The sequence below is a fragment of the Fulvia fulva genome, chromosome 4 (assembly GCF_020509005.1).
Source record: "Fulvia fulva chromosome 4, complete sequence".
Taxonomy (NCBI): Eukaryota; Fungi; Ascomycota; class Dothideomycetes; order Mycosphaerellales; family Mycosphaerellaceae; genus Fulvia; species Fulvia fulva.
The window spans coordinates 1,434,996-1,459,430 of record NC_063015.1 but is presented as its reverse complement, the minus strand read 5'-3'; the positions used below and the strand labels follow the sequence as shown (position 1 = coordinate 1,459,430).

Here is a 24,435-nt window from a genome sequence, read left to right as displayed (position 1 = left end):
ATGGCAAGTACGAATAAAGTGTTGATGATAACAGAGACAGGCACGTGACAGGCCATGGTTGATACGGCGTTTCATACAGCTACAGCATTGTCAGCGAAAGAGGGTTGGCCGTGCTTCACCGACTTACCTCAAGTGCTGAAAAGACTTACTAGGGCCTGAATGGCAGTCAGTACTATGCTCAGCACGATGGTTACCTTCTAGTCCTGAAGTAGGCCATAGAGGTCCATGGCTTGTGTGAACGCCGGTCTACACTCTTCGGCATTCGTCAGATCTAACACCGACTCTCACGCTCCCGCCTGCACGTGGTTCGAAGCGCCTCATCCGCGAACAGCAACGTGCTAACCGAACATAGTCAAAGAGCACGCTTGTGCATACTCGGCAAATCGTCGTTCTTTCATTCTTACGTAGCGAAACCGAAAAACGCCTTCATGTGCTCATCATTTTCGCCTTCTTTACGCGCTCGTCCCGAAGACACAATCAGTAACATAAGCTCGGCCATGCAGAGTGGGCGACTTGTTGCACAATACGACGTATACGCTTCGTGAAGCATGTCAGGGCTGTCATTATCACCCATTGCCACTAATCAAGATTCACGACTGCTCGTTTATAGAAGCAGAAAATAGCTGGAGCGTGAGCGTTTATCCTTGATGCGCTTCGCGAAGGATCTCAACATCAAGGACCTGCAATCAGCATGTTCGCCTGGTTCTGGGGTTCCGACACCAGGCCGCCGGTCCTGCTGAAGCTCAGGAGCTCGAAGACATTTATCATCATTGTGGTTGCATCGGCCATCTTCACAGACATCTTCGTGAGCCCAAGACACTTCGATTCCGCCTCCACAATCACTAACAGCGCACAGGCATATGGCATCGTCGTGCCCGTATTCCCATTCGCACTCACCGAGCGAGCCGGTATCGACCAGAGCGATATACAATCATGGACCTCGATCTTCTTGGCTGTATACGGAGCCGCCCTACTGGTTGCTTCGCCAATCTTTGGCTGGCTGGCCGATCGCATGAAATCACGACAGATTCCCTTCATGATAGGACTCCTTCTGCTGGGAGCTTCCACGGCTATGCTCACGGTCGGCGATAGTATCGGACTACTCGCAGCTGGTCGAGTTCTGCAAGGAGCCAGTGCTGCTGTCGTTTGGGTCGTTGGTCTGGCTCTGCTTGTCGACACCATTGGTCCCGATGATATCGGTAGTGCTATGGGGTACGTGGGACTTTCGATGAGTCTTGCGATCCTGCTTGCTCCGCTTCTTGGAGGCGTGGTGTTCCAGTATGCAGGGTACTATCAGGTCTATGCAATGGCCTTTGGGCTGATCGTCCTGGACATTATCCTGCGATTCGCGATGATCGAGAAGAAGAATACAAGGCAGTGGTTGCCGGAGCAATCACCGTCTGCAGAAGAGGCTCTCGAGAGTCGAGAGGATCGCGCCTCAGCGGAGATCGAGAAGCAGGCGCCAAAGGATGGTGCAACTCACGCGGTAGACGATGTTGGACAGGAGGTGTCAGAACAACCTGCCATAGAGCGCAAAGCAAGCCATGCGCCCAGTCACGCCACTTCATTGATCCCTGAGCGTGCTCCAGGATTTGTCAAGGCTGTTGTTGCGCGCCTTCCGCCCGTGGTCTTCCTATTCGGCTCCAGGAGGGTACTATGCGCATTATGGGCCTGCGTTATCCAGTCATCGCTGATGACCTCCTTCGACTCGACATTGCCACTGTTCGTCAGAGACACATTTCACTGGGATTCGACAGGAGCCGGTCTGGTATTCCTACCCATCGTGGTCGCCTCTTTCATAGGTCCTTTCATCGGCCGCCTATCAGACAAATACGGACCTAGGTGGTTTGCAACAGCTGGCTTCGCGCTCTGCTGTCCATTCTTGATCCTTCTGCGGCTGGTCACGCACGATAGTATGGGCCAAAAGGTCCTGCTCTGCGCACTGCTTGCGATCATCGGCTTTGGACTCACCTTGGCTCTCACCCCCATCATGGCAGAAATCGCATATGCCGTGGAAGCGAAAGCACAGCGCCATCCTCCGGGCTTCTTCGGCAAGAATGGCGCTTTTGCTCAGGCGTATGGTCTCTTTAATATGGCTTGGGCTGCTGGTGCTATGATCGGGCCTCTTCTGGCCGGATTTGTGGTTGATTCTCAGGGTTGGCCAACTGCTACTCTTATTCTGGGCTGTATCAGTATCTTCACAGCTGTTCCGACTGCGATCTGGACGGGCGGCAGCATCTTCAAGGAGAGGAAACGGGAGCAGCAGGATGCCCAAAATTCTGCAATCGAAAGTGGATGAGCCTGGCCCAGAGCTTCTAACAATTGGACATTAGTCACACAACTCGCCAATCATTTCAGATCGGATCATCGTCGAACGGAAAGTCGGGTTGGATCACCATATTAAAGATTCGGAAGGCGAGCAGCCAATTTGCACCACTTCGCAAGTCACCGCAGGCATCTTCCAGAACAAGAACATGGTCCAGCCGTCAAGTTTGGATTCGGTAGCTGTAACAAGACGGGCTCGAATCATGACCAGGAAAGGTCTTGCGAGCATAGGGTCGCCACATGATCCGTATAACTAGTCTGCCATCGATCGAGCGCCTGGCGACAAACCGCCCAAGAAGTGCTGAAGCAAGTCTTAGGCGATGTCTGCCATGGCTATGAGAGGCTGTTTTGTGGCTCGTGCAAATATGTTTATCGATTTCCGTGGGCTAGCAATGCTGTGGCATGATGCAGCGCATGATCTTATCGGCGAGTGACCACGACTTTGCAGAGAGTCAATCTGTTCCTGACGGAAGAAAATCGAGTCGAAAGTCAGAGCAAAGTTGTAACGATACGGGACAAAGTCTACACTGTGGCCTATATTAGCACAGCTCCACATAGGGAAGAATGATGTACTGCATTTGCAACGTGTTGCACTCAGACGAAATGAGAAGATTGTATAAAGCTGGCGTGAAAGCATGTCCGACCATTTACTTCAAGTGAAGTCGGCTGGACTCTCTTATGGCCCCAGCTGCTGTCATCATAGGAAGTCGTGAAGAGGAGAAGACTCAAGCTCACCTCGTCACGATGTGTCTGAGATATTGCTTCTTGATTTATCGATGTTGCGGTTCCTTAGCAATGTCAAGGTGCTGGTGTCTTGTGCTCTGTCCGGTCCACGCCACAGCATGCCAGTGCTCCCGCTGCACATGGCATGGGCTCGTCGTTATTCCAGAGGCCATCAAGGGCCAATTCTCTTCCTTGTGCTTTCGTACTGCTTCGCGAGTTGCCTGTGGCAGAGGTCCAGGTTAGTAAATGTGCTTAGATGCTTGTGGTCTTGAGCATCGAGATAATGGTCGGGTGCCACGTTGTGCTGCTACATTGACGATGCCTGATCTGAGGGATCAAGATTGTAGTAGGACGCCACGCGGCGCGGAAAACGAGACGCGTCGTGCTATGGAATGTACTTATTCCGTACGCCATCGTCTTCGACACGCTGCTCTCCGCGGTCACGATCATCGGGGTCACCTCTTGACACGACGTGACCGCGAGTGCTCGCTTGCGAAGCGGTACCTGACAAGACTTCGTGTGAGGTGCTGCATGGATAGTGTCGGTGCCCGGCTGGACCATTCCTTTTGCTCAGAGTTTGACACCATTGCTGGGCGGATGTCGTGTTCTCCTGGAATAGACAGCCTACAGGACAGGCTGAACCCTGCAGTTGTGCCACGCGGTGAGAGAATGGTGCCGTGTAAGCAGGAAGCATGTGATGAAGAGATCGCCCTCTTCCCCTCGTCGCCTTGTCGTTGATGTGAGAACTTCTTTACTTTTCCCTGTCGACGGGTGATCGTGCAGAAACGATCTTCACAAGGTTAAGTTCGCACGGAAGGCTTGCTGAACCGAGCCTTCCTCTCTGTCAGCACCGAGTGACGTACCAGCCGCGTGCTACGTCTGTGGTATTGCTTCGCCCTTCCGCGTCCTCCGCGCATTTGCAATATCACGACAGACGGGCAGCAAGCAACGGAACAAAAGCGATTGTCTACCACTGCGCTTGCTTGCCGACGTCTTCCTCATTAGCATGCGACAACGCAAACCGGCCTTTCGTGGGTAGACGACCGGCCGTTTCAGCGTTGGTTTCTGGATAATTGGGCGGGGCTGGAACGATACTACAACCATTGATTATATTGTTACATTGTTTCGATAGCCACTGTTCCACAAGATGTCTCAGCCCACGATGTGGCAGAAGGTGAAGAGCGGCAGCAAGGCTGGCTTCGATAAGGGATACAAGGTATTGGACAAGTTGGGCACTCCGGTCAATCGGCTGAGCAACAAGCTGGGAAGCGAGGCCTTCTGGCCCATGGAATTGGACAAGGAGAGCGACAAGGCCGCGCGCATCTTGAAGAGCTTCTGCAGTAAGGACATTGTGTTGTGGATATCGATGGTAGCTGACAAACCTGCAGAAGATGGATTCTACAAGGAAGAGGAAGTACAGCCTACAGATGGGCCGAAGCAGAAACAGAAGGTCATACAGAAGATACCAGAGAGTGTCATACGGGAAGCGAAAGGCCTTGCCATCTTCACTACCATGCGAACGGGTCTGTGGTTCTCTGGCGCTGGCGGTGCAGGTGTGCTTATCGCAAGAAAGCCAGATGGATCGTGGTCACCGCCATCTGGCATCATGCTTCATACTGCCGGTCTCGGATTCTTGATAGGCGTGGACATTTACGACTGCGTGATCGTCATCAACACCGAAGAAGCGTTGGAGGCCTTCACAAGGGTGAGGTGTACGCTGGGTGGAGAGATCAGCGTTTCGGCTGGTCCGGTTGGAGCTGGAGGAGTGCTGGAGACCGAAGTTCACAAGCGACAAGCGCCGCTATACACCTACTTGAAGAGCCGCGGGTTCTATGCTGGCGTGCAAATCGATGGTACGATTGTCATCGAGCGAAATGATGAGAACGAGCGCTTCTATGGCCAGAAGCTATCCGTCAAGCAGATTCTGGCTGGAAACGTCAGGCACCCTCCCTTCGAGGTGAAGCAGCTGATGGAGACGCTAAAAGCAGCACAAGGCGACTCGGACTTCGACAGCGCAATGCTCCCGACGGAGCCTCCACCCAGCGACATGGACATCGAGGATGGGGCAGCATTCGGCGTACCCGACAGAGACGATCCCGACCCTTATGGTGTACTGGCGCTTGAAAAGCAAGGCATGAGTCTGAGGGAGGCCGGCACAAACAAGCGTGCCAGCTGGGAGCAGTTCAGCTTCAATCCAAGTCCAACGAGTCCAGTACACAGCATATACAATCGACAGAGCCAGGACCTCAGCGCGCGATCGACAAGCCGTCGCAATAGTTGGCGAACGAGTGCATTTTCGACAGAGCCAAAGACGCCCAGCTCCCTCAGAAATAGCATCGACCAGGGTCGATCGCCTGTCATCATGGCAGACTCGGCGACACAAACAGACTTTCCGGATGGGCCACCGTCGCCCAGACGCAACAGCTTACGAAGCTCCAACAGCCAGCGGAGTTCTAAGGGTAGCATTTCCAACAACGTGCATCCTTACTCCATGCAGAACGTCCCGGAACACGATGTTCTTGCAACACAGGATCACAAGCCTATCGACCCCCGCACTGCGAATGGTTACACGACTCCTCCAAGGACTCCGCCAGGTACACAGGAGACGCCTCGCAACGCGGCAGTGTATACTACCGCGAACCAAGAAGACGACGATGAGTCGGATCTTGACGATGAGGACATACAGATCATCGAAGAGCCAGTCTTTCATTCAGTCCAGACGGTCCAGCCAGCTACCTCACAGGTTATCAGCAATACCTCGCAGGTCATTAGCAAAGCACGGATTGTCGAAGTGCCAAAGCGGCTGCCACCCAAGCTGCCTCCGCGGAATCCAGGTCGCAGGGGTCCAGTCGTTGTCGATGCCTCCCCAACGAACGCCTCACCTGAACGAGCTACCTCCACTGATCTCCCTGCCCCTTCGGTCGAAGCCGACACTGCAGTCCTGGAAACGGCAAAGTTGCCTTCAGAAACCGATGCCAAGGCGGGAGACCTTCCACTGGAGGCAGCTTCAGCGGAGCACAAGGGCGAGATCGAGTCAGTCGCCGAAAAGCTCGACGATGTCACATAGGACGAAGAAGACGATGTGCCTATGTCCAACCCATGGGCAAAGGTCGAGGAGACGAGGAAGCAGGAAGAGCAGAAGCGGGACCAAACGGAAAATACAAAAGAAGAAGTTAATACGGCGAAGATGCCGGGAGGATTTGAATGAGGACGTTCGATCCAGGAAGAATACTAATACCGACGAGTGACGAGTTACGAAAGGGCGGCATTCGCCCAAGCCAGGCTAGCGGGAGATGTACAGTGATGTGATCTCGATGGGCTTGGCTTTTCCTTCTTGTGCCTTTTGGACAGCGTAGATACCTCATCGTAAGACGGCAGACTTATATGAGTAGTACGAGGAGAGCAACAGCTTCAATTTCTCGACATGGGTCTGATGTACTGTGGGAATGATGGCGTATGTGATGCACAATCCTGTTCCAGCCTCGTCGGGGCGATCTTCCCTTCTCGTTGAAGACATAGAGAATGGATTCTCGGCAGTCATGACAAGCTGCAGGGAACGATCTTGCTCTCTCCATCGGAGCGATGTCCATCCTCTCGTGGTGGCTGTCACCTGTCGAGATAGTTTCACTCGCTGACAGTTCAGCATCAAGCATCATGCTTGAAGACAGCACCGCGGCTACGGCTGTTCCAACCCACTTCCGTGCCTTGATCCCACGTGTCGGCAGATAGACTTCAGCCTTGGTCAAGACCGGAGTCTCGGGGTCCAGCAAATGAGGTATTGCCGTGCCAGTGGGTCTAGATCTTTGGAGCCACCACCGCGGAGACGGACTCTCGAGCGCATGGTTGAAGTCGGGCTTAGGCGTGGGCGCTGTGTTGGGTTGTGATCGTTGAAGGTAATGCAAGAGCTTGTGGCTAGGCGCATGTGGCCAAAAGACATGGCAAAACCTAGGTTGGGGACTTGCATATCTGTTCGCGGAACGAGAGCTTCTGACTGATGGCTGCCATAAGCGCCTCTAAGACCAGGAGATGCAGTACTGAGATATCGAGGTGAAGGATGCAGCACTTGGAGCTTTAGTGTCTATGCCTCGGACGAAGACGTGTGAGTGATATTTGATAATGACCTGGTCCCTGCCTCGATGCCCAGTGCAGTGGTTCGGGACCCCCCGGCCGAGACCTAAATTCGAGATTGTCGGCACAACTGCCGTCACGATGTTCTCGCCGCGTGCCGTGTCAGAAGCTGCCCATACTGCTGATCTCCACTGCGAGCTCATGCACGAGCCGCTACGCTTACTGTTTATAGGCTCTGCCGTGCCACCGAGCCTGTTGGGCGTAGCTCGAAGACCCCCTTCGCAGCTGCACGCCAGGTTGTTGATGCTCATGTCTGGAAACAAGAAGCTATCACCGGTCGACCAGATCAGTAGTATGAACGAGGCAAAGGACTCCGCCGCGCATCTGGGCCTGCTGGCGATCCATCATCCAGCCTGCTCGCTGTGCTCGAGCACCCCGCCCCATAACCGGAAGGTGCACTGTCTCTAATCAGTGTAACGCTTGGTCGTATTTCCACTGTGATGCAACTCGACATTCGAGCGAGGCGCAGCACAGCTTTCATGCACCGTCTAGCAACGGACACCCTCGATTGGCCTGCACCTTGCCTGTTCATGCACACGAAGCAGCGGGCCTGGTCTGTGGGCCAGTCAAACTTGCCAGTACATGCCGAGGTATGTCCGCGACTGGACTGCTAAACTCCTGAAGGTTCTTGACCAGCAAACGGCCAGCCCAGCACTATGCACTGCATTGCTAGCTACAGCAGGATCACGCGGCGCCCCGCGAAGCGCAGAGCGCAAAACGTACTTTCAACTAGGTCCAGGGGACACGATGCAGTAGCGGCATATCACCTGACCACCAAGATGCAACTACAGATGCAGCCATCGTCGCCTGTTCGCAGCTTCGTTCGCACTGCCAGTGCCTGCGTGTGGTAAGGCTCGTTTGTGCATCGCTCCGCAAGCTCCACTGGCCTTGTTCGCAAATTTAGGGCAATGGGCGCCTATGGAACTTCCACACCTTCAATGGTCGGCGCTCAGCTGTGCTCCACAATAGTGGCCGACGGCATGAGCGCGCGAACTCTGTATGTCGTAGGTTCTGACCTGCCGACCTGCGGCTTGTAAGAATGGTACAGTATCATCAGCCTTCGATTACCTGCCGCATTGCAAAGCCTGTGCCGGTGGTATCTGACAACCCTGCAAATTGCTCGGGATGCAGAGATGCGGTCGCTCGCTTCTTTTGTGCAGGTCTGGTCGTGCGGCTTCGCTAATCTTTATGCGTAGTGAGATGCTCCACTGGCCGACCTTTCGGGTCGCAGTGTCTCGATTCGGGAAGATTCTACGTTCCACCCTGCAAGGATGCACAAGACTTTGCTCTCCCTCGATTTGAGCCTATGACCTCGATCCGGATGCCACTGAAGCGGTCAGCCTGTCCTGCAGTAGTGATAAAGATCGAGAGTTCACACCCAGCATTGGCGCTAGCACATGCCGCCACCCATCAGTGCTTTCGCTTTTCGGCACTGCTGCACAATAGAGTTTCCCGAAGCCTCTATACACGCTGCACATCACATGCTCAGCAGGATCAATAGGCGTCGCACCGGCATGTGGGTGAGCGTAGAAGCCTCCCACGGTCTAACGCTCGAGCAGATAGAAACGGACATCATTGGAAGAAGTTATCCGAGAGTTTTATCGCCACAGCATGCGATATGATGACACAATTCCATCTTGCATTGAATAAAAGACGTTCCGAACGAGCCTAGAGGTCAGGATGAGCGAGACTCCACTACCTCTCCACAGCAAGATCTCTTAACCACATGCCCTGTCGTTCACCCATGCAGATCCAGCATGGCTTCATTACGCGCTCGCGTCCGCTTTCCCGTTGATCATGCTAACATGATCTCAAACACGGCCAGGTTCAGCAGGACATCTAATCCTCGAGCTGTTGCAAAGGCTGCTCCAAGAGCCAGATACCTTCATGCAGCACCAGCTGAAGCATCCTCAGGTACCAGTGAAGCGTTGCTCTTCGGATCGAGTACATCACCATTACCCGATGTCGCCCCTGAGACTAGGATCCAGTCGCAACGGCCGTACTGGCAAGACATTGGAATCTGGAAAGACGTTCCGCGAGAAGCATTCCTGGCTTACAGATGGCAGGCAAGTGGAGAGAAGGGCGAGAAGCTAAAGTGTCCGATACTGACTTGCAGCATTCTCTCAGGTCAGCAACACCATCGACCGCAAAGACAAACTCCTTCGATTCCTCGCCGGAGTTCTACCTGATCGCATTCCCACGCCAACCAGCGGCATCGTCCACCCAGCATGGCGCAGCATCACCACTCGAGACGACTTCCTGAACGATGTCGAAGGAGGCATGAAAGCGGCACCGATGTCAGTTCGACTCACGCCATACATCCTAAGCGCCGCCGACTGGAAGAATCCTTTGCAAGACCCGATCCGTCGCCAGTTCATCCCGCTGAAGTCAGTCATCAAGCCAGACCATCCCGCCTTATCTCTCGACTCCCTGCACGAAACCGAAGATTCACCCGTTCCCGGGCTAGTGCACAGATACCCCGATAAAGTCCTTTTCCTAGGTCAGCATCCAACAGCCACGCATACCACCATTCACTGATACTCGCCCCAGCAACCTCCGTATGCCCCGTCTACTGCCGCTTCTGCACCCGCTCCTACGCCGTCGGCAGCAATACTGAAACCATCCAAAAGGCTTCCCAGCGGCCCACCCGCAAGCGCTGGGAAGCAATGTTCAACTACATCGAATCCACCCCCGCCGTCTTTGACGTGGTAGTCTCAGGCGGCGACTCCTACTACCTGCAACCGGAGCAGCTCAGTCTCATCGGTGAGCGATTATTACAAATCCCCCATATCCAACGGATCCGCTTCGCGACGAAGGGACTGGCGGTCTGTCCACAGCGGATTCTGGACGGAAGCGATGGATGGAGTGAGACATTTGTGGGACTGAGTCAGAGGGGAAGGGAGATGGGAAAGCAGGTTGCCATGCACACACATTTTAACCATCCCTCTGAAATCTCCTGGATCACAGAACTAGCAGCCAAGCACCTCTTCTCCAGGGGCGTCATCGTACGGAACCAAACCGTTCTACTACGGGGTGTGAACGACGACATCACGACCATTTCAACTCTAATCAGGAGGCTAGCGGATCTGAATATCCAGCCCTACTACGTCTATCAGTCGGATCTGATCAGTGGGGTTGAGGATCTGCGGACCCCTTTGTCGACGATTCTCAAGCTGGAGAAGCATATCCGGGGCACGATTGCGGGCTTCATGACGCCGTCTTTTATTGTGGATTTGCCGGGAGGGGGAGGCAAGAGGTTGGCCAATAGTTATGAGAGCTATGATGAGAAGACGGGTGTCAGTCATTGGAGGGCACCGGGTGTGGCTGGGGATGAGGAGTTTACGTATCATGATCCAGTGCAGGCATGAGATTGAGGTTAAGGGGATTACAGCGGACGATTACCGGCACTGACGACCTCTTGCAGAGCAGTGACAGCCAACGGCCTATGACGAATGGCGGATCTGATGGGACTGGCAATGGCCTCAGAATATAACGACAGGGACAAAGAAGAAGGTGCAACAGGACAGCGGGAAACGAGCAACAGCTATCTGCATGGATATCGGATAATGGGCGGTCATGAGCATTGCGAAGGAGTTCTTTGCAAGAGCATTCGTTGGTGATACCGGAGCGCGGCGTTATTGAGACTGCAGGCATTGAGTTGTAAGAGCGTAATACCGATCATTGCTTAGTAGCAATATTTTCAGATGTTTGAAGCTGCGGGTCTCGCCTTTGTAGGTTTCTCTTCTTCGCGAGCGTTGCGTAGTAGGACTTCTCCCCAGATTAGGCAGGTACTCGTCAAGCTTGAACAGCCCGAGTCAGCCACAGTCCACTTGCCAAGACTAGCCCTCAGAAAAGTACGCCCACAAGCCCTTTGAACGGGACGCGCGTCATCTGCACATTGAATTATTACACCATGCCTTAAAAGGCAGACGATGCGATGCGGAGAGAGGTATACACCGCACACGCACGAAGTAACTGAGCGTTCGCATCAGCAGTGATGAGATCTGCATGCGGTGCACTGCTTCGGGCGAATGCAGAACTACCTTTAGCGGCGACTATCGTACCTGTCCCCGCTTCGACTCCGTCGTCTGCGGTCGTCGCGCTGTCGATCCTCGCGTCTGTCGCCGCCGTACTTGCTGTGTCTCTTGGGGCTGCGACTTCGCGATCGGTATCGGTGCGAATCCTTGGCGTCGCCACGTTCCTGGCTGCGACTTCGTGACCTACGGCGAGGTGCATCTCTCGTGTCGCTACCGCGGCGTTCCTTTTTGTCGAAGACGTAGTCGTAGTGTCGGCCGCGGTCGCGATCGCGTCCTCCGTCGTTGGAACGGTATTGCTTACGCTTCTCGAGACTGTCGATGCCACCGAAACCTCCTCTCGATCTGGCAGTCTTCGAGTTGGTGGATGTGCGCCAGTCTGCTGAGAGCTTGGACACACTCTGTGAGAAGTCCACGTGGATGCGGTGATCGTCAATCAGTACGCCTTGCATCTTGAAGTAGGCGCGCTCGCAATCCTCTTTGTTGGCGAATTCGATGAAGGCGTATTGCAAGCTGTCGCCGGTCTTCTTGTCTCGGATGACTTCGCAGGACAAGATCTTGCCGAAGCGCGAGAAAATGAGCTCCAGATCCTCGTCTCTCGTGACAGGGTTCAGCTTGCAGACGAACAGGATCTGTTCGGGCGGTGTCACGTCTGCAAAGGGTAGATCGCCAATAAGTTCCAGAGTCAGAGCCTGTGCGCGAGCCTCGCGCTCTCTGCGAATCTTCTCCATCTGTTCCGGGTCGTCGTTTTCTGCCAAGACTTCGTCATGCGCGATGCGGACTGTATCGCGCTGTGCTTTGCAAGGCACAGGACTACCCGGCGGCTCGACCAAGCCTGTCGGGTCGTCGAAGGGATCCTCCAGCACGACAGTGTGCAGTATGCGGATATCCTTCAGTGGCCGTCCGTTGGAGTCGATGAAAGCCGTGTTGACCTTTTCAAGCACATCGAAACCTTCGACAACCTCACCAAAGCTCGCCGCCTTTCCGTCCAGCTGCTCCAGATTGTCGCCCAGTGTGATGATGAACTGACTGCTCGCTAACCGCTCGTCGGGATTCACTTTCGATGCAGTTGTGGCCATGCTGACCGTGCCGCGTTCTGTGTGTTTCCTCTTCTTCGAGAACTCGGGCGCGAACGTCTTTCTCTCGGGCTTCAACGCGCGCTTGGTCTCGCCATCTGGCAGAGCCCATATGGAAGACCCAGCATCGCTGTCTTTCGATTCGGGCCCGATTGGATCACCGGTCTGGAAGGAGAAGTTCGGCTGGACGTTGTAGATGGGCGAGTAGTTGTAGTACTTGACCTTGCACAGCTTCAGGAAGCTTTTCGGAGAAGTCTTAGCAATCTGATCAGCCTTCACAAACACACGCGCTGCGCCAATCTTGCGACAGACTTGGGAGAGGGTAGGAGGGGTCTGGACGCACTTCTCGCAGCACTGTGGCGCATCATCGACAGCCAGGTCGATTGTGATGTCGCCGACGCTTGTTTCTAGTAGTACAGACATCCCGCGGGACCTACACGCTGTGCCGATAAGACGTGAAGTTGGTATGTAATGGTATCGTCGTCCTGGATTTCACGGCACAGCGTTGGTGTGACGGTGGGCTGCTCTGGTCGCATGTGTCGGCTACGAAAAAACCTGCGCTAATCATTCAAGGTTCGCCCCGCGGCGGACTTGTCCGAAGCAAGGAGTCGGGTGGATACTGTATCTTCACAATTCCAACTTCACTCCGAACATGACCTGCATCTGCGTATCATTCCTTCCATTCAATGGTACAAGTGCGCGATCTCTCACGCCGGACCGACCTGCCTCGTTACGATACGTGCCCCCTGGCGATTAGCCTCACCTGCATACGACCCCCCGGACGGCAACAGGAGCTGCATGTGATTCTGTGTCCGGTTGATCTGAGCGCCACTTGAAGACTACCTGGGCGCATCCTTCGCAGCCTGCCTGACCATCGTCGCATGCCGGACTGAGCAACAAAAGGGCATCGGGCTTAGCTCGCGACAAGCAGTACTCAGCTCTGGCACAAACTTGTGGTCTGCAGGTACCCGTGCCTACAAATTGAAATCCAAAGCACCGCCTGACTGTAGGCGTATGCTCTGCAGCTTTTCTGGCGGTTATGAAACACTCTTCGGCGGCTCGTCTGCGAGCTAGCTTATGCAGGTCGACCAGCAACGGTTCTCGCCGACGACACGCATATGTTCCGCACAGCTGGCCTGAACACGCCCGAGCATCTGGTAGCGACATTCTCCTCACTGCCCGCCATGGCCTTGCTTGCTGTTGAGCGTTTGGACCTATGTGATTGCAAGCTTCACTTTCGGAGTCAAGGCCTCTTTGCCTATGGTCACGCCAGCGTTCAAGTGTCGCATTCTTCAACCATTGGACAGCGCAGAATGCTTGCTCGTAAAGAAGGTACGTTGCAGCGGACCGGGAGCTGGCGTCTGCCGCTGCGCTATGTACCGCTCGTGCCCAGGTCCTGAGGATTCCTGCTGTGTTGCTCGACGGAGCTTTTTGCGGCTAGGCGCGGGTAGCCGCAGCTTTGCGCAATGCCCGCCCGGCTGAGTATGCCTGTCATGTGGCGGACCGCAGGAGACTGCAAAAGTCGAGATGTCGTCAGATCAACGCTACCAGGGACTGAGGGAAAAGTGGGTGATATGTGACCTCCGCAAAACAGACCGTAAGTCACGACCAAGGCGACCGCGTCTGTCAATCATATCATCACAGCAATGCTGGACCGTGCGATCTGCTCTCCACAAGTTCAATCGTTCGTCTCGGCCTTCCTGTCGATCCTTGCCGGCAATCACTGTCGTTTGATCAGCACACATCGTGACGCTATGGCGCATTGGGTTTGTAAGACCTTTCGCTGAGTCTGGCTCGAAAGCCTCACGCCATCTACACGTGGCTGTGTAATTCGTGTCAGCCAAAGATGGCTTTCGAGTGAGCTCAACGTTGACAGACAGCTCACACAGATGCAGACGCACGAGCAAATGCTGTGCTTCCAGACCACCTCGACAGACGCCAATCTCTGGCTCGAGATAAGTCTCACGACGAGACTGCCGCGCAATTACTGCCCCCGTTGAGTGTCATTCCCAGCAGCATGGGAATGCCCCACGCAACCAAGACATTCTGAGGCATAAGACAATGAAGGGCGTGATCAAAATGATCAGAACTCTCAGGTACATATTACGCATAACCGGGTAGCTGACCAGGCCTTGTCCGGACAAGGATTCACAGTGCCTGTGCTGATCGTGCCTACCGCCGCCACTCGCAAGCCGTCCCCACATGTCGCTCCCCGTTACAAGACCTAACCGCACAACTTGAGCAGTATCAGCATCAGGCTGTCCACTTACACATGCACAGGCCACAGAATACTTCAACAAAGCATTGCCAGCCAATCAACCGTGCGCCAGGCGTTTGGCCGTGCTCAGTGGTGGACGCTTTCCCATAACTTGGTTGGGCATCCTTCTGATTTGCCTTGCACAACCTGACAGCAAACAAACCGTGATCTAGACGGAATCCTCTCTAGTCCTGTTACAGTGTTTGCTGGTCACTTCCCCGGTCTCTGGCCGTAATCTCGACAACTACACCTGAGCAGGTTCTCAAATCCCCGCGCTGATCTGGTCGTAAGGCCTCTAACATTCTGTCCTTTTGCAACCCATCTATGTCGCTACTTCGTCACCGGTCCTAAGCCCCGATCACCTGCAGGAAGGCTATCGAGCCTGAGCGGCCTTGTGCTATCGATGCAGCTGGAGGTGGTCTTTTATGCATCTGCAGTATTGGTACTTTGGCCTGCCACACGATGATGATGACGCAGTCTTACTATGGCGGCGACTTCGACGCGTTCAATCGGCCTGGTCACAGGGCTCCAACTGCAGCCCACTACGACCGATCGGTGCCATACACACACGGGTACTACGAGCATCCACCACATCCACACCATGAGCTTCGGTCGGAGTATGTCGGACGCTCAGGAAGCCGCACTGTGATCGCGGAGCCGAGCCCTGAGGCTGGACCACATGGCCACGCCCGACGGCGTATTCAGGTTGCAGTGAGTATCGAAGTCAAGCCAGCTTCCAGTATTGCAATCCTGACCATCATCAGTGCTCACGCTGCCGACGACGCAAGATCAAGTGCACTGGGGACCCAGGTGATGGCAGTGGCTGCTCGGCTTGCCGTTCTGCTGGCACTGATCGCAATCAGTGCACGTTCATCAGAGTAGGTGCCCTGTTCTCGCAGAATCGAGCATTCTACGTTCCTGACACACCAATAGGTCGGAAGCAAGGAGATGCCAATGCCAGGCATCGACTTGATGGCCACCAACAGTGCCGTACCACCTGTAGCTCCAGCATCCGCCGCATACAGCGCAGATGTGACCGCTGGTGCATACGACGCCAGCATGTATCAGACGACCCACCACCATCCCTCTCTGCCAATGTTACAAACCCGCACGGCGTACCCCGAGTACGACCCTTACAACGCTTCACCCGTGGACGACTACACCTACGCGTCGTCCTCAATGCCTCGACAACAGTCCTTCTCGAGCACTTACGGAGCAGAAAGCTTCCGTCCCTGGCCCAGCACTTCAGTATCAGCGCCTGCCACGACTGCGAGCATGTACTACGAGCCAGGCTCAGCCTTCAGCTTTGGTACTCTCCAGGCGAATGGACCATTCCCAGCATCGTCCATCTCTCGCTTACCTAGTGTGACGGGAGAGGCCTTCTCACCACTCAACATGGGCTCGCTCCACTCTTCCCTGCCAACACAGACGGTCCAGGAACGACGTCTGCCTGCGCCCTATACACAGTCATACACTCAGCAGGGCTACGCAAATGGAGATGTGCCGCAAATCAGGCCCCTGGCATCTTTCTCGGAACCACAACGAGCGCACCTCGACAGCATCAACAATACTCGAGGCAGCATGTCCTGGGCAAACGAGATGCCTCCAATGCCATCCGTCTCCCGCGTCGGCTCGGTCAGCAGTCTGACCTCGTCCCAGTACCAACAACACCACGGCCTCCCCCTGTCCTCTTCCGCCTCCTCGACATCCTCCATCTCCGCCGACTCAGCAGTCCTAGGCTACCAATTCAGCGCCTCAAGCGGCAGCCCTGAAGTCTCCCCCACCTCCGGTGCCTCCATGGCCGAGAGTTCCTCCAGCAACTCCAGCTCCTCCACCGCCACATCTTCAATGATGCCACCTTCCAATCCCAACATCCGGTACTCCGCCTCCAGCACCTACCACGGCCTCCCTGCTCTCAGCAGTGCCGCAGAGTCTCCTCGTCCACAGTCTTCCCGCGAAGCTGCTGCTGCGAGCCTTTACAGCTATAGCACCGGCGTTGACCACGCGGCGACTGAGCGCCAGCCAATCCATGGCGGGGCGGAGGATGTCCATTATGCTGCTGCTGCTGCGACACCACAGCTCCAGCAACAGAACTATCCACCAATGCGACACCCACAACCCCAGCATGCGGCGAGCGTAGACGAGCTGAGACGTCGCTCATCGTATGATCAGCGCGCTGCTACTGCGCATCGTATGTCGGTGCAGAACCTCAACGGCCGCTACTGAAGACAGCACTTCAACCCTCACCCAGCATGACCCAGCATTACCATCTTCTCCTTCTCGAACCAGCAATCGAGTTTGTCGGCGTACTGCTTTCCATCACTTCTAGCGTTGCGTTCTGTACTTGGGACAATTAGCGACATCTACCAGAGCGACTTTGCAGCATTTCGGCGTACTGCTTTCATCGATCATCATAACAGCACTTCACACACATAAAGAGGAGGGATCCAATCATTGAGGAGGTTTTCTACGAGAATCATGACACGAATAGAGAGAATCCATCCGCAAGGGTCACGATGGCGATGGGGAGTAAAGGGCGCATTTTTCTGGCTGTCTGTCTGTCTGTCTGTCTGTCTGGCATTGACTTGAAAAAAAGTGGTGTTGTACCAATGGTCGGTAGATAGTCTTTTTTCGGCTTTTGGTTTGTGGGTTCGTTGTGTTATTGTTGGGAGGGGTGGGTGTAACGGTAGATACTGTACGTGCTTCATATTAGGACTTGGAGAGAGTGAGAGTGAGGGGGAGATGTGGGAGTGTTAGATAGTCTTTAATCAAGAAAGTGCCTCTGAGGTGGATTCAGCTTATTCATGGTGACAGTCCCGATTATGTATTGAGACTTGGATATACTGCTTACGGCCTCGCAAACCCCATCCCCAACCCCCGCACAGACCTCACTTCATCCGCATTCCTCTCCAGTGCCCTCCGCACACGCTGCGAATACTGCCTCTCAGCATCTTCTCTCGCCATCTCCTCGGCATTCTTCGCCTGACTTTCCATCGCATGGTGCCACTCTTCCGCACCGAGAGGATCGCTCTGCCCAAAACCGAGGATACCAAGTCTACCATCGCCAGTCCAAAGTAGGAGATTGTTTTGGTTGATGTCCGGTCGTCCCATTTCGGCTGATGGTACAGAACGACTGCTGTAGGTGGGTAGCATTTTCTGCACAATGTCACCCTGTCCGGGCATCTCGGAAGCTGTTGAAGACCAGATGCCGTAGGCACTGGCGTCTTGGGCGCTGGCTTCAGCATCTGGCATGGCGTCGTTGATGTTGAAGGTTCTGACGTGCGTGAAGCCATCACGTTCCATCCACTTTAGGTGTCCATCGCCGTCGCTGAAGACGATTCGGCCGCCGTGGGGCACAGCGGACAGAAGTTTCGAGGCTGATGCTGTTTGGCGATTTTGGTAGGATTGGAGATCAGGAAGGCCGTAGAGTTCGAGTGATCCTTTGCCTTTGTACTCGGCTGCGGCAAGGATTGTGGTGCCTGTTCTTTGCTTGGCTTCGAGTAAGGCGGACATCGAGGCGTTTGGGTTGCGCATCAGGTCGAGGCTTCGGGGTATGAAGGGGTGAGGAGTAGCGAAGAGACTCGCGATTCTGGCTCCACTGAAGACGGTGCCGCGAAGTCGTGGGAAGAAGCGGCGGTCGTAGTTCAGTAAGGATGTGAAGCGTCCTGCCACCCAGATTGAGCTGTCGTCGCGTGTGAAACCGTCGTGGTTGAGGATTGATAGAGGCCCGGGCTGAGCCAGGGTCGCATGTGAGTAGACCGAGCCGCCTATCAGCTCGCCACCGGTTGATGTCTCCTGGGGAGTGAAAGCGGGATCTCTGGGATCGTGGAGATGGATTGTCATGTTCGTCCCGACTGTGATGGGAGTCTTGCCGCTTGCTTCCGACAGAGCTGTGATGGGAAATGGATACTCTTTCGTGGATGTGATTTGCAAAGTGCTCAAGTCCAGCTCATGTAGGTGGTTCTGTACCGCCATGTAGGCCTTTTGTGCTGTGCTGTCGATTGAGACGCACTCGACTGCGCCAGTCTCCGTCATGATAGTGTGACTTTCGGAAATAGCGTCTGTAGGTTGACCACTAAGCAGCCCTGCTCTACTCTGTGCGATCAGTCTGCCGCCTCCAGCAGATGAAGTGGTCGACTTGGCAGCCACATCCCAGATGCAGACACTGCCATCGTCGAGAGGTGCGATGGCACGTTGCAGAGATGAGTCCCGTTGATCGGACAGCAGTCCTAGTCCTGTGGCTTCACGGACTTGATCGGCCGGAGACTTGGGGAGGTCAAGCCAGGCGACAGTAATGGAAGCATGACGCTGGATGTACTCCTCGTAGTAGTCGATACGTTCGTTGGGATAGTTCGGCTCCCATGAAGCCAGTGCACGAGTTCGTTGTGTTCGTGCTGCGGCTACCGGATCAGTAGATGGTGTCTGTTGCGATCTAGCAACCAGCTGGGAGACATCCCATGCGGTCAAGTCGGCACCTGGGAGCGCAGTGACTGCATTGCGGAGCTCTGCAATGTGAGCTTCTTGCACGCTAAGCAAATGCTGTCGTCGTCGAAATGCCTCAGCTCTGGAATGTGTGAAGCATTCAGTCTTCCACAGTGCACTGTCCCGTGCAAGGGCAAGGTATGGTGACGAAAGACGTTGCAGATGGACAATGTCAGCGATTTCAAGAACTGGTTTGCGTCAGCTCTGCGGCTGTACGGATGTTGGTCGTGGCCGTCATACACGACAGAATATGGAGGATGACTTCCTCTGGCAGACGATGCATGATGTCTGCGGCGAATGACTGCAGCTGCAGCTGGACCCAGCTTCCAACAGGCTGGACGATGTTGCCGAAGACATTACGTGGCTACATCGAGAAGGCTGTCGCGTGTCCGGGCAAGCTCGGAGTGGTTCGAGCCCTGGGAGCAGCAAGCAAAGCAGAATTGGTCGCAATGTTACGCGTAACGTGCTACATGCACTTCTCTTCCGCAGCATCAGTATAGAGCAATCTGTCGCTGTATTCACGCTTGATGGAGGATGGCAAGAGGCAAGAATGCGTGTCGCCCGTGGATGGGGAGGGGCCGTACATGTACATTGATGTATCATGTACACGGCCTCCCTTTCGCTGCAAGGGTGCCAGATGCGGACTAGTGCGACTGAACTGCTACGGCTCGAAGTTCTGCTCGAAAGCGTGCTGAGAGGAGCGAGAACAACGGCGGAACGCTCCTTGACTTATCGCGCGAGTGACTTTGCGCATGTTCCATCATGCCAACCAACGCTCCCGCCACTTTCTACCACACACCCACCACCAACACCAAACATCATCGACATGACCGGCCAGCATCATCGGTGAAGCATGCATCGGTGAAGACATCACCACACCGACCCCAATCGACAAAGGCCTGAGTGCGCGCCGCCTGATCCGACTAAAGCACGGCACCGTCGCCATCAGCACCTCACCGAACAACCCGCCGCAAACTTGTCCACCCACACCTCCAACCCCAATCAACCAAGCCCATCAACACCACCGTCCAGCCATGTCGACGACCACCACCACCACCACCGCGACCAAGGTGTCGCCCAAGACCGGCAAGAAGAGCAGAGTCGTAACGCTGGCCATATCTCCCAGCGTGCTGTCGCGCTTTCCATCACACGCAGACACCACCAAGCGACCCTCGCCCACTTCCATCAAAGACGAAGCCACCCCCATCGTCCTAGCACCTGAGGCGGCCGACAAATCATCAGACTCGAATGCTACCCCTGTGCCGGCGCCCAATAATGATGGCACCGACGGCAACACTCTCGCTCCACCAAAGGTCGATGGACGGAAGAAGCGAGGAGGTGCTGCTGCCGGTGGACGCAAGCGTGCACCGCCTTCCATCGATCCCAATGCACCCATGCGGGAGAGAGGTCGGCCAGGTCCTAAGAAGAAACCAAGACTGTGAGTACCCATATAGCCGCATGACTCGGGCAAGAAGGGGCGTCTACCTGTCCGCCGTCACGGCTACATTCACCAACGAGCACACGCTAACGTGTCGACAGCGCTGATGGCACAATCGACCGCTCCGGCGAGAAGGCTGCTGCAGTCACGACCAACCCCATCCCGGCACACAAACTAGGACCCAAAGCCAACACGGGTGCTATCAACGCTGGTCTTCGTGCCCTCGACCGCAGCGGCAAGCCATGTCGCCGATGGGAGAAGAAGGGTTTACAAATCAAGTCATTCACCGGCACCATGTGGGACATGCACAAGTGGAAAGCACCTCCGCGTGAGACAGGCTTTCCAGGAGACGTCAAGAGCGACAGTACGGGCTCGAGCGATGTCAAGCCAGTACACGACAGCAGCGCCGTGCCCAGTGAGAGAAGTCACAGCCATATGGACGGCGACACCACTATGATCAACGGCATCGCCAGCTCGCCAGCACCCCTTGTTGGCGCTTGAACACGGCCACACCACAAACACAGCAGGTGTGCATCAAGTTCAAATCTATCGCCGAAAGACGAGCACATGGACGATCCGCCACCAGCCAAAGACCCACTACGACACGAAATGCCACCTTGTAGCGGCACAAACTACCACGTAAACATGCGTTACTGTTAGACGCAACATTTATTTGATATCCCGAAGCGCAACGCCGCTGAACTGTGGCGGTGCTACACATTGCTACCATTACCATTACTCTGGATTGTACCATTAGCGGCTATAGCGAGGCGTTTGGGTTTAAGGCATGGGCATTAGGACTGGGTTAGCATCCTGAACTCGGCAGTCACAGTATCAGGACATGGGCGTTTCGGTTGTGATAGTGCTTGCAGGCGGTGGGAAGGCAGGCGGTCAAGCCAAAGCCAGGTTGCCGTTCTATAGATCAGCCGCAAACACGAAAGCATTTGCATTGTCTTACTGCTTGATCGACCCATCTCACGTACTATAGTGTAGTGTCTACTGTGCATGTCTCGAAATGGAGCACATGTCCATGAGCCCGTGACATGATATGACGGCTCAGAGTGGGGAGCTCCTTCTCGTGATCCGCGTATCGACATAGCGTGCTTGCTAACGATCGTTCCAACACACTGCCACGACTCTCCGGTCTTACCACCACCAATCTTGACGATAGCCCAACAACATTGATATTTAGCCATGTTCTCGACAAACGAAACGGTCCGCGAAATCCAGCATCCTCGGTAGTGCTGCCGCGACCTCGACACTTACGATCCGGCGACCACTTGAGTATCTGCGGAGATAAGCGCATCATCAACGCATTTTGAACGACCCAGAGCTATAGTGGACGGTACTTGATCGGTGGAGGTGCAGGGTAGCTACGCAGTGGTGGTGCCCGAGCTTGCCACGGGTTTGCTGGCCATCCAAGTCGCCGCAGTTGCATCCCATCGAGGAAACACTGCGGGACGATGAGCAACCCATACAGCGGTGGCCCACCAACTTTCACACCATCTGCGAGCTCCAGGAGGACATCATATGCAACAGTAGCGGCAGGAACACCGACAAGTCCGCCTCGCGATCCCAATCCGCTGAGCAGACCACATTCCGGCACACCGACAAGAGACGGTGAAAGAGACGGCAACATGAGCACGTCGAGGAGTACATATGCGCCCCTCGGTGCAGGTTTTACACATGAGAGGCGGCCAGGCACATCAGGCAGGAGTGATGGCCCAGCAGGAGCCAGTGCAAGCTGGGCGAGCGATGCCATAGGATATGGCGCGGGCTCGGGGTATGAACAGCGTACGACCGTCTTCAAGCCTTCGTATCTACGGACGTCACGATATGTGCAGAGATTAGAACAGGCGTATGAGGCACATCTTGCTGAGCTGCAAGAGTATGCGAACCGACATCCAACGATCAAGATACCGCTATCGACGAACTCAAGCAACGTTAACCTGAGCAAGATGACTCCTGCACATATACATCGAGGTCTTGTGCAGGATGTGATTGAGAGGCTATCACCGTCACCGGTAGAGTCTGGACTACACCCGTTGCCCGGCAGATGGAGTGAGGAGGACAAGATGAATGGGCTGGAGATCATGGCAGACGGCACGGAGGTACGATTCAACGGCGTCACCAAGACTAGTGACGAGGCAGCTGCTGTGAGAAGCGACTTTCCCATGCCGAAAGAAGTTGGGATATATTACTTTGAGGTGACAGTACTGTCGCGAGGCAAGGACGGCTATATTGGAATCGGGTTCTCCGGGAGGAAGGCGAACTTGAACAGGCTACCTGGGTGGGAAGGCGATTCGTGGGCGTATCACGGCGACGATGGCTATGTGTTCTCGTGCAGCGCAAGTGGTAAGGCTTATGGACCCAGATTCGCTTCGCAAGACGTGGTCGGCTGTGGTGTGAACTTTCGCACGGGTGATGCTTTCTTCACTAAGAATGGAAACTTCCTGGGTAAGTCACATGCGCGAAGGAAGGAAGTGACGGTGCTGACACATCGCAGGCAGAGCATTTACCGACATCAAAAGTGATCGACTTTATCCTTCAGTTGGCATGAAGAAACCCGGTGAACATCTACGCATCAACTTTGGCAAAGCACCGTTCGTCTTCGACATCGACACAATGGTTGAGGAAGAGCGACGGAACATCATGACAGACATCAACAACACTGACGTGTCAGAGTTACATCCTCCTGACGACGAAAACGCGCTCGTTCACAATCTCATTGGGCAATACCTGGCGCATGAAGGTTACATTGAGACTGCCAAAGCATTCAGCGCGGACGTGCAAGAGCGACAGCAATCGATTTCAGACCCCTCCCAAACATCGCAATTCAGCAGCGAAGAGAAAGACATCCACGCCAACAACAGGCAAAGGATACGCCGAAGCATTCTTGACGGCGACATTGACAGAGCGCTGAAGTACACGAGCACGTACTACCCACGGCTGTTCGAGAATGAGAAGACGCAGGATATTTACTTCCGGCTACGATGTCGAAAGTTCATTGAGATGATGAGGCGATACTCTGAGCTCACTACGGCGACCTCATCACCCACGACAGTGACCAAGTCGGTCGACTCGCTTCCTAGCAATGGTCACGTCGAAGCCGCAGACGACGGCGAAGACCTCGAAGAGCCACCTGATACACAAATGGAGCTGGACGATCAGCTGCATCGTGAAGTATCGAAAGGTCACGAGGAGCCAACAATATCAACTGACAATGTGGACATGGATGCATCACAAGAGCTGCCGCCGAAACTCACTTTCATGAAAGCGGAGCAAGTGCTGAATCAAGCCGTCAAATATGGCCAGGAGCTGAATGCCGAGTTTGGTAAAGACCCCAGACCGGCGATACAGAGCTTCTTGAGGGAGATTTTCGCCATCGTCGCCTACGGCAATCCCTCAAATAGTCCCATGGCACACCTCTTCGACGCGACAGGGAGGGCAGAGATTGCGGAGGACGTCAATGGGGCTGTTCTTGGTATGTACTCTCCCCTGAACTTCCGTATCACCCACTTGACTGACAGTTGCAATAGTGTCCCTCGGCAAACCCTCATCAGCCGCTCTCGAAAAGCTCTGCGCGCAGACCGAAGCTCTCCTTGACGAAACAGCGAACAAAACGGGTGGTGCGGCGGCTTTGATTCAAGTTCGTGAGGACTTTTTGAGGGAGTAGAAGGTCTACTGAAGAGATGGCGATGCGAAGGATGGGGGGAGGGGGGCATACTTTACGATGAGAGCGTTGGCGTCTTTGGAGTGCGCTTTGAGGGGGTTCTTTGGGGAAATATGAAGCGCGGCAAGGGAATAGAACGAGGGGTATGGTGGGGTTGCGAGGAGGCGATTTGGAGGGCAGAGGTAGACTCCACGTACGTTACGTGCGTGTGACTACGGGCCTTGTATCTTCGTGAATAGCTGCATTGCTCAATGCGAAATTCTACTTCGCTACGGATGCTGATGCTGATGCTGATGCTG

At 54.8% G+C, this 24,435-nt stretch overlaps 8 protein-coding genes across 8 annotated transcripts; 6 read left to right on the top strand and 2 right to left on the bottom strand.

The window, feature by feature from the left end:
* Window positions 1-691: 691 nt before the first annotated feature.
* On the top strand, window positions 692-2,299 carry CLAFUR5_04287 (uncharacterized protein; the record flags this gene model as incomplete). Its single annotated transcript, XM_047903435.1, has 2 exons — window positions 692-805; window positions 857-2,299. The coding sequence occupies 2 exons, from the start codon at window positions 692-694 to the stop codon at window positions 2,297-2,299; spliced, it is 1,557 nt and encodes a 518-aa protein (XP_047761219.1).
* Window positions 2,300-4,195: 1,896 nt separating this feature from the next.
* Window positions 4,196-6,115, top strand: CLAFUR5_04286 (SH3 domain-containing YSC84-like protein 1; the record flags this gene model as incomplete). Its single annotated transcript, XM_047903434.1, has 2 exons — window positions 4,196-4,388; window positions 4,437-6,115. The coding sequence occupies 2 exons, from the start codon at window positions 4,196-4,198 to the stop codon at window positions 6,113-6,115; spliced, it is 1,872 nt and encodes a 623-aa protein (XP_047761218.1).
* A 3,341-nt stretch (window positions 6,116-9,456) lies between these two features.
* Window positions 9,457-10,544, top strand: CLAFUR5_04285 (L-lysine 2,3-aminomutase; the record flags this gene model as incomplete). Its single annotated transcript, XM_047903433.1, has 2 exons — window positions 9,457-9,676; window positions 9,727-10,544. The coding sequence occupies 2 exons, from the start codon at window positions 9,457-9,459 to the stop codon at window positions 10,542-10,544; spliced, it is 1,038 nt and encodes a 345-aa protein (XP_047761217.1).
* A 677-nt stretch (window positions 10,545-11,221) lies between these two features.
* On the bottom strand, window positions 11,222-12,709 carry CLAFUR5_04284 (Peptidyl-prolyl cis-trans isomerase-like 4; the record flags this gene model as incomplete). The annotated part of the gene is made up of 2 exons (XM_047903432.1): window positions 11,222-12,527; window positions 12,630-12,709. 2 exons carry the CDS (start codon window positions 12,707-12,709, stop codon window positions 11,222-11,224), a joined length of 1,386 nt encoding a protein of 461 aa, XP_047761216.1.
* A 2,296-nt stretch (window positions 12,710-15,005) lies between these two features.
* Window positions 15,006-16,769, top strand: CLAFUR5_04283 (uncharacterized protein; the record flags this gene model as incomplete). The annotated part of the gene is made up of 3 exons (XM_047903431.1): window positions 15,006-15,254; window positions 15,308-15,421; window positions 15,477-16,769. The coding sequence occupies 3 exons, from the start codon at window positions 15,006-15,008 to the stop codon at window positions 16,767-16,769; spliced, it is 1,656 nt and encodes a 551-aa protein (XP_047761223.1).
* A 621-nt stretch (window positions 16,770-17,390) lies between these two features.
* Window positions 17,391-19,308, bottom strand: CLAFUR5_04282 (uncharacterized protein; the record flags this gene model as incomplete). The annotated part of the gene is made up of 2 exons (XM_047903430.1): window positions 17,391-19,213; window positions 19,266-19,308. The coding sequence occupies 2 exons, from the start codon at window positions 19,306-19,308 to the stop codon at window positions 17,391-17,393; spliced, it is 1,866 nt and encodes a 621-aa protein (XP_047761222.1).
* A 751-nt stretch (window positions 19,309-20,059) lies between these two features.
* CLAFUR5_04281 (INO80 complex subunit 4) lies at window positions 20,060-20,964 on the top strand (the record flags this gene model as incomplete). The annotated part of the gene is made up of 2 exons (XM_047903429.1): window positions 20,060-20,463; window positions 20,565-20,964. The coding sequence occupies 2 exons, from the start codon at window positions 20,060-20,062 to the stop codon at window positions 20,962-20,964; spliced, it is 804 nt and encodes a 267-aa protein (XP_047761221.1).
* A 962-nt stretch (window positions 20,965-21,926) lies between these two features.
* CLAFUR5_04280 (Ran-binding protein 9) lies at window positions 21,927-24,139 on the top strand (the record flags this gene model as incomplete). The annotated part of the gene is made up of 3 exons (XM_047903428.1): window positions 21,927-22,920; window positions 22,970-23,947; window positions 24,003-24,139. 3 exons carry the CDS (start codon window positions 21,927-21,929, stop codon window positions 24,137-24,139), a joined length of 2,109 nt encoding a protein of 702 aa, XP_047761220.1.
* Between the last annotated feature and the right edge of the window lie 296 nt (window positions 24,140-24,435).